We start from the raw sequence: 9,341 nt of genomic DNA on the forward strand, positions 1-9,341 counted from the left end.
ATTCTTATTAATCAGACATATTTGTTTTTTGCAAAGTGGCCAGTTGACTTTCTGAGTGTAAAACAACAACAACAACAAAAAAAGAGAAGCAAAGGCAACCAAAAATATAAAGGACCCGAGACCTATTCGCAACAGGGGCTTGTAAAACAGGGGTGTAGGCCTGTAGTTATAAAAATTTTCCATACAGATGTTGACAAAAGGAAAATGAACAATGTTCTCTGATTGCATTCTAGTTTCCTCTTAATGTGACTCATAAGTGTACACATGGTTTATCTTAACTTAAGGCAGATGTGAAAGATTAAAAGCGGATATTTAGTTGCATATCCCTTGTGTGCAATCCCCTGTTATTTCTGCTGTAGCTCTAATTGACTTCCTCTTTTCTTTTTGCATCCAAATAGCTTGCATTTCTTTCAGAGTCAGCTCCCTCATCTTTGTTCTGGTTTGTGGGTATCATGATCGATCGAGACTCAGAATGCAGAAGCAATGGATATAACTGATAAGACACATTCCCTGCTCTTAATATTTGAAGAATTAATGCAGCAGGACACAGCTTCTGTGCAGCAACTGTTCCAGTACTCATGTTCACATCAGATAGTGGGATGAACTCCTTCTTAGCTGGAAAAACGTGTGTGTGTGTGTGTGTGTATATATATATATATATATATATTTACAGTATAGACCAAAAGTTTGGAAACATTATAATTTTTTATGTTTTTGATAGAAGTTTCTTCTGCTCATCAAGTCTGCATTTATTTGATCAAAAATACAGAAAAAAAATGTAATATTGTGTGATATATTATTACAATTTAAAATATATTTTTTACATTTATTATACTTTAAATTATCATTTATTTCTGTGATGCAAAGCTGAATTTTTAGGATCATTATCACATGATCCTTTAGAAATCATTTTAATATGATGATTCATTATCAAAGTTGGAAACAGTTCTGCTTAATATTTATTTAATTTTTTTGTTTTGTTTCTTCTTTTTAAATAAAATCGATACTTTTACTGAGCAAGGATGTGTTAAATTGATATTAAAGAAAATATATTATTAGAATATATATTATTATAATTTTTATTTTATTTTGAATAAATGCAGTTCTTTTTAACCTTTTATTCATCAAATATATTAGACAGCAGAACTGTTACCAACACTCATAATAAATCAGAATATGTGATAGACTGGATGTTACATGTGACACTGAAGGCTGGAGTAATGATGCTGAAAATTCAGCTTTGCATCACAGGAATAAATTGTTTTTTAAGGTATATTAAAATAGTAAACTATTATTTTAAGTTGTTATAATATTTCACAATATTACTGTTTTTTTCTGTATTTTTGATCAAATAAATGCAGGCTTGATGAGCAGAAGAAACTTCTTTCAAAAACATTAAAAATAGTAATGTTTCCAAACTTTTGGTCTGTACTGTGTGTGTGTGTGTGTGTGTGTATATATATATACCAGCCTTTCTATATGATAAAAACAAATCTAAAATATTAAAATTAAAGAAGAACCACAGCTTAACATTTAGTTTTTTTTATTTGTTGAATTATTTCATGTTAAAAGGGTTATTTACATTTGTCCATAATGTATTACCATCTACTCATCCATCCATACTGCTTTTCTTCTGTAGGGTCACAGGAGGTCAGGAGCCTGTGCCAGCATTTTGGGCCATGTAGGCTGATGTATTGCAATTTATGGATTTACTCAGCCAAGACGGTTAGAAAAACGTGATTTCTTCATTCACAATTTCTTCATTAGCAACACTTCGAAGCTTAAATTCACAACATGACTCAACTGAAACCCTGTAGCTTCAGACTTGACTCACGTCAGATTTAAAGTCTCCGCCACAAGGGGGCAACACAACTAAAGGCATCAGCCAATTAAACATTCTGGATTCTCAGAATGTTGTAGGAATCATAGTTAATGGCTGTAAACAAACAAAACTAAAATCAAATCTATTTCTAATAACATTTAAATTTTTATAACAAAAATCTCCTACAGAGTAATGTTGGTTTATGGTTCTGCCAGATTGAAAGACATAAAAAAAAGCATTCTCTCTGAATAATTAGTGTATAAACCTTTTTTATTTTGTTTAATTTGCTATTCTACCCAAGTACGAAATAAATAACTCAGACATTTTTAGACAAGTTTATGTCGATCACACTGTCATATTTTGAAATGTTTTTCTTTAACTTGAATGTTTTCTTTGTACTTTATACCTAGAAATTTACATAAGAAACAAGTCAAAATAAAACATTGTCTGGTCACAAAAGACTTCAGATAACAATATAAGGCTACATACACGATATCTGAGGCATGCAGAGGGAAAACATATTACTTTATTTATAATTATTATTTTAAATAAAAATATTACAAATTACATAAATATATTGTTTGCATATTTGAGAACATTAAAAAAAAGTAGTCAATTGAAATCACAAAGTGTGAACGATTACCCTGTTAGTTACGACACAAGTAAGGGCTTAGCTGTGAAAGAACAAACACTTTCATACAGAAAAAAATAAAAAAATAATTGCATTTAGTCTCTTATTTAAAAAAATATGCTTAAGATTTAGCCAGCAGGTCTGAGTCATCTGAATACAAAAAAGTATGCATCATCATAAATGGTATTTTCCTGATTGAAAAAAAATACTGGTTTTGAAAAAGAAACTTTCCCACTCGCTGGAAAAGAAAAACACTTACTAAAACAGCTGATGTGGTTCAGATTCAAATGGCATGTTTGACTGATTGGATTAGTGTAACTAGTGGTATTTTTTTATGTAGAACCCCCACCCCCCACCCCTAGTCACCTCCATAAGAAATATAAATTCCATGACTTCCGTGTATGAACAAATAAATGCTTCTTTGGCTGGAGAAATCTGCTTATAGATAAAACTGGCTGCACATTTCAAGAACTTTGAAAAATGCTGGTTTCTTGTCTTAAAAAAAAGGCACATATTTATACAATAAAATATTGCTAGCTTTTGATACAATCATCATTTATATCAAGCACTGATACTAGAAAAAGATAGGTCGTTATGAGGTTTTTACATTCAGCTGTCGATGATTAAAAACTACGATTATATTTACAGGAAGATGCATTTCACTGAAAAAATACCCACTTGCTCCAAATTAACTTACTGTTGTTTAGTAAAAAATGTGTTTGTTTTGCAGGCACTTATGACATGTTTTATGTACGTAAAATCTTCAAAGTCAATGCTCATTAACAGTATATCGTGCCCTTTTTCATCTTGACTCATAAAAAAACTGAAACAAAACAAACCTAACTCATATATCTGTTGAGAGGAAAATGTGTCATGCTTCTGAGAAGATCATGAGATGTGATCTTCATATTTCGAAAGGAAGAAGAAAAACACCAAGAAAGTATCACAACCCCCCACGCAATCCTTGTTAATGTCAGCGAGCATTTCCTAGTACAACAGCTGGAAAATCTCAGGTGTTCTAGCAGCTGATCTTGAGACCGCATTCTTCCGAAATGTCACATTTAAAGCTAACAAGAATATAAGAACAACCGCCATTGTAAAAACTGGACGTGGATCTGGTTTGCACCTGGAAAGCCAATAGCTTCTGCAACAATCTACCAGTTGTCTGCCCATTTAATGATAGTGATAAAGCTGGAAAAGGGTTGTGGTTTGCAGTTTACAAATTCACTCGGAAATACTCTCACTGATAACTGGCTTTTTGGCTGCATCTTCATCAGAAGGAAAGTGTTGAGCTTGGCGTCCTGAAGATCGGAGTCAATCACCACCTGAGTGTCTTGTGCGGCTGCAAATAGCTGCTCCTCCCCATCAGAAGTGAAATACACTAAAATCTTGAGTTCTACAGTAGAGTCGGTGATCTTCTGTGGGTCCAGTTGAAAGTTAACTTGTATGTAGACCAGGTAGACCCCTTTCTCTCGAACGATCATCGACATCTTGGTGTGGTCCAGAACACTCTCATTCTTATTCCTGTATCCGTGCCACTCATCCTCCCAGATCAAGTAATCATTTGTCTGATTGTAACCCCGAGCTTGAAGAAATCAAACATGTTAGCAAGAAGTTTCATTATAGCATCACAGGTTTATATTAAGTTATGTCATTCATTTAGAAACAAATTTGTGGACAATCACCTTTCAAAAGCCAGTGTTCCTGAGAGATTGGATGATCATACTTTCTAGAGAACATACTTTCTATTATAGAGCCTGTGAGATTAGAAAAGAAAAACAAAGTTAGGATCTCCAAGGTTTCCAACGCAGAAGGAATGCTGGTTACAAATGACAAATAACATTTTTGTATGACTAAACATGTAATTCACATCTAGCAGACCACAAAAATGCATGACAACATAACAGAGAGAGAAACTCGGCTCCCCACCCAAACATTCTCACAGCAGACTCCCACTAACACACACGCAAAATAAAAAGCACCACTGGCTTAGTTGGGCTATACATTACCATTACCATTGTAGTAACCACATGTACTATACTACAGTTAAACTAGAATTAATTAGAATGGAGATTCTTCAAACAGTAGAGCTTTCAGGACCTTTCTACCATTTGCAGAAGCCTAGTTTTCTTTTTATATTAGTCGAGGTATCAATTTGAATGGTTTATTTCGCTGACAACAAAACACGCGGTGAAGCCTATCTATGTTTAAATCATTCTCAGTTTTCTTAGCTACTTGTGAATGGTTATTGATGTCAAATTATAACCTTTATATAACCTTAATATTGTGGCTTAACACAGGCCACGCGTTTTTAAATGGGGTTTCGAACGCTTTATTTAGTAACGACAAAATTCAAATGACAAGTTAGTCAGAACGTGTAGTTTCAACATGAGTCGCATTCGGTGAGGAGGTTACCGTAGTAACAGAATTCTTAAGTATCTTTTTTTTAAAATATATAACAAATTCTCAAGTATTATTCGTTTTAGAACTTTTCCGCCAAATTTCCACTTGCGCCCATCACAAGGACATTCTAAAACGCTGGACGTGGCTTAATGGACTAATACAGTGACATAAAGAGGACAAAGTCAAAATACACCGAACTAAAATACACACTAACTATATACAACCTAAAAAGATGCACTTAGATTTATCAGATAGAATACAGTTATAAGCAAAATGTAGCGTGAAGAAAAATAGAAATATATGCCGCGAACAGTCGCTGACAAAATACACAGTATTTACACATGATATAAATAGGTATAACTTACCATTCACGATGCTAATTCTGCAACCAGACACCTGTTGGAGTTACAGTAAGACATGTGTCAGTCACTTCAAGAGTAGACAGGCTGCACAGAAACAGAGCCTACGTAAAGAGATCGCATAAATGCATTCATTCGTTGTTTACAAACACGCCCTCTGCAATATGAGATCCATGAATTAGCTATCCTCATAAAATGCTGGAGAAAGCTCTAATATGGAAAACAAGGAAGTACTTCACTGCCCTGTGTCTACCTAGCCTAGCCTAAGTTAACTGAGGATAGGATTTTTTTTTTTTCATAAAAATGTTAAAACCGAATATTTACTAGAATGGTAAACTATCTTACTATACTTTTATTCAATCAAATCATATACAGAATCATTAACACCGGGTCATTTTATTGTAAAAGATAACAATTTCTAGATGAAGAATCTGACATTCTGAGGCTGCAGATCAGTTACATTTACCTTCGACATGAAGACATACGTCAAGCACGACGCGATTAAAATAAAGCCCAAAGCTATCGATGTCCAGATAATATGCGCCCTGTTTGCCCGCGCTGTATCCATTCCTGCTCCTCAAGAAGTTGAAATAACTGCAGTCTCACACAAGAATGCCTTTTTACCGGATGAAGTCGGCTGTAATGAGATAGGCTACGAGTCTCTCCCACGCGTTCAACGGTGCGCTATTAAGTCCACATCACCTGTGGGTAAGATCAGGGTGGATGCGAACATGATAACAGAAAACTCATAGCTTTCACTTTGTAACGCATGCTTTTAAACACCCCCCTCCTGCTCCGAAATATTGTAATCTGAGCCAACATCTTGTTTCATTTGATTTATTAGCACTGTTTGTAATTTCAATCTTTTATCATAATTTCAATCTTTTATCAATACTATAACAAGGTCAAGTGATTGGTGGATGGAGAACAGTCGTGTGTTTTAAAAGACAGAAGTTTAAATCTTTAATCTAAAAAGGTCCTAAAGAGCCACAATGAAAGGAAATCTTAAAGGGGCAGTTCACCAAGAAAAAAAATCATTTAGTCGTAATTTACTTTAAGAACGTGATTTAAAACAACGAATGAAGATATCAAGTCTCTAATGGTTGCAATAATTACTGTAAAAATAACAAAGTAGTCTTCTTGTGGAATAAATCCCAAATCCTCCAGAGCAGCCACATGGTAGCAATTTTGTGAGGATTGTGTTGCAGTTTAACAATGAAGTAATCATTTGTCTGAATCAGATCATCTAGTGATTTGTCATAAGTTTAAAAAGTTTTTAATGTTTCATTCATGGTTCTCAAATAAAACTCATTGAATCATTTGATGATCTAATTACAGGCTATGCATCAGCAACTGGAAGCAAACTATTAACCTTCAAAGCTACATAATGTAAAAATCACTAAGCAGCTAGTGAGGACAGTAGAAAGTAGCATTCATTTATCAAAATGATAAAAAAAAAGTATTATTCAAAAAAATTGCGTTTAGTGTTAAATTATAATTAACTTTGACCAAACCTCACACTTTACCTAATCTGTTAACGGAATTAGCTATTTTCCCAAAGTTAACAGTGACAGTACAATGTCGCAAAGTAGCAGTTAAAATAGAAAGTTTGTAGCTGTTGTTTAAAGTCCCTATTATCGACGACAAATTCAACTGTTCCTCACACAAAGCCATCACATGTCTTCACAAGACCTAAAGCGTGATTTTGCATCTTTTTTCAGTCTACATCATCACTGCCATTGCACTGAAACCACTGACCAAGAAATTCCTCCACATTTCTCCTTTTGTATTCTGCAAAATAAAGTGTGACAGGTTTGGAACAACATGTATAAATGGTGACAGAATTAGATTTTTTTTGGGTGAACTATCTCTTTAAGTGTGAACCTAGACCTCAAGTACTTAATAGACCACCCATCTGGTATTTTCCCACAATGTTGACTGGAAGTCATAAGAAATATCTGTAATCAATCATGCAAACAAGGTCACCACATGTATATATGTGTGCTCCCGTCGGGTGTGGGTGTTAGCAGAAGCATCAGCAAAAATCGCTACGCACTGTGCATTTTAAGGTTTTGGTGGCGCTTTAGGGACATTCAGTCTGTTTGTGAGCATCTCACTTTTGATTCAGACACAGATTATGTTTTTCCAGTTATGTTTACACACATATATACTTTTATATGACTCATTTTTATCGGTTACTCTATTTACAGAACTCAAGTTAAATTTCCAAAAGAGGGCAGTTTCCCAGATGATATCAAAGTAAGTAAAAGAAAATGCCCTCAAATGTCTTCCATTTCGAAGGCCTACATGGCTCAGTGATGCCACAGTGACATCAGATTCCACTCGTCAGCACTCGATTGGCTAAATGCTGTTGATTTCCGCCATCATGTGCTCTGATTAATTTAAATGTCTCGGGATTTTTGATGTGCAATAACGATTCACACATCTGTTTTGTCATTACTGATTACTTGAGCAAAGTAACCGACTTGTTAGATTTTAGAGAACAATCCGAGGGCGATGATTTCAGGCTAAAGTGCAGAATTAGAGCAGCGAGGCTGTGTTGGTTAGATTGACATATCCTGCTAATATCAGAGCTTGATATTCTAATAAATGGTTTATTTTCTCTGTCACTACAGGGTTTGTGGGATTGAAGGATGATCTCGACAAGAACCTCAACATCTCTGTCATGACAACGGTATTTCCAGGTAGGCAATAGAGACATACGAAAGACTCTCACTACTACAGCAGTTAGTTTCCACTTGAAATGCTCTCCATTAGCAAAATGGAAAAATGCAGTGTTAACTGGGACGGGAGATAAGTGAAAACCAGTCGTGTTTTCAATCACAACCACAGCCAGTCTGCATTGTGTTCACAATATCGCGAAACATAATCAACATTATCATCATATTTCTGTATGACACGTCAAGCCTTTTTTATACGAGGGAGCGGGTGACAAATGCAGGGGTGTACTAATGTGTACAATAACACCTCTTTTATGGTTTCAAGAGTGCATTTCTCCATTGTTTCTGTGAAAAATGACTAACAATAATGAGGTAAGAGTTTAAGAACATGCTAAATGTTAATTACATGTAAAATCTTTTATCTGTTGGTATTTAACAATTTTTTTTACAGTAGTCAAAGCGGTCTCTTTTTGCTCTCGTCCTTTCTCAGTTGATATGCTGTATATGCTGTAACCAAAGGTTGAGCATTACCAATGAGATTACAGATTTGCACATTAGTCCCGCCCACTGACGAGCGTTCAACAGCTTTCATTTGGTTTTGACCAGGCTTTATACGAACGGCTACAATTATTCTTGGTTCTGTTTTAATTCACGGCAAATTACGTTTTTTGCTTCTTTATAGATGTTCATTTATTTCAAGAGGATGCTTTTTATTTGCTTTGAAGGAAAAATGAATAAATTTAAAGCACGTACTTGATGACTTAAAAAAAGTGACTCAGATTCGGTGATTTTTGTATTATGACCCCTTAATAGATACCCAGAAGCTGTGGGCGATTGCAGGAATACTCCCCAGCTATCTACCTCTGACCTTTAAGAAGGGTACATTTAGGTAGGTGGGGGGCTTCTATAGCTTTTGGATTGTTTTTCAGGATAGAGCAAAAGCAAATCATTCATCTCAGAACAAAAGTAATGATATAGAAATGGTGTCATCCAGTATCTGTGATCAAACATGCACTCTGTACATTAGAACTATTAAAGAAGATTGCAGTATGACTCAAAGACAAGCAACCTGGGGGCAGCCACTACCAAGTACTTATTGCTAACAATCTTTGCTCAATAGAAATTGACAAGATCATACAAGAACATAAACCGTTTATAAAGCTCAGCTATTGAATGGCATGTCAGCATATTGCTGAAACTCAAACGTGCTATCTAAGGGAGGAGGGCTATGAATATTTGAAATGATGCAATAAAAGATGTTAAAACATATTAGAAAACAAAACCTTTGAAGTCAGGCAATTACTTGATCTTACATCACGATTTTTACACAGATGATGCCATCAGAAACACATGGTCTAGATGAAAGTGATGATTATACTGAACAGAAAAAAAGAAACTGATCTGAGCAATATAGTTTACTGTACATAAAAGTAAGGAGTTATGCT

General features: G+C 34.8%; 1 protein-coding gene across 1 annotated transcript; it reads right to left on the reverse strand.

The window, feature by feature from the left end:
• Nucleotides 1-2,330: 2,330 nt before the first annotated feature.
• Nucleotides 2,331-5,982, reverse strand: LOC127957393 (uncharacterized). The gene is made up of 4 exons (XM_052555917.1): nt 5,682-5,982; nt 5,222-5,252; nt 4,139-4,210; nt 2,331-4,038 (listed from the first exon to the last, which is right to left on the reverse strand). Exons 1-4 carry the CDS (start codon nt 5,781-5,783, stop codon nt 3,608-3,610), a joined length of 636 nt encoding a protein of 211 aa, XP_052411877.1. The 5' UTR covers nt 5,784-5,982; the 3' UTR covers nt 2,331-3,607.
• Nucleotides 5,983-9,341: the final 3,359 nt, after the last annotated feature.

Source organism: Carassius gibelio, chromosome B5, assembly GCF_023724105.1.
Source record: "Carassius gibelio isolate Cgi1373 ecotype wild population from Czech Republic chromosome B5, carGib1.2-hapl.c, whole genome shotgun sequence".
Lineage (NCBI taxonomy): Eukaryota > Metazoa > Chordata > Actinopteri > Cypriniformes > Cyprinidae > Carassius > Carassius gibelio.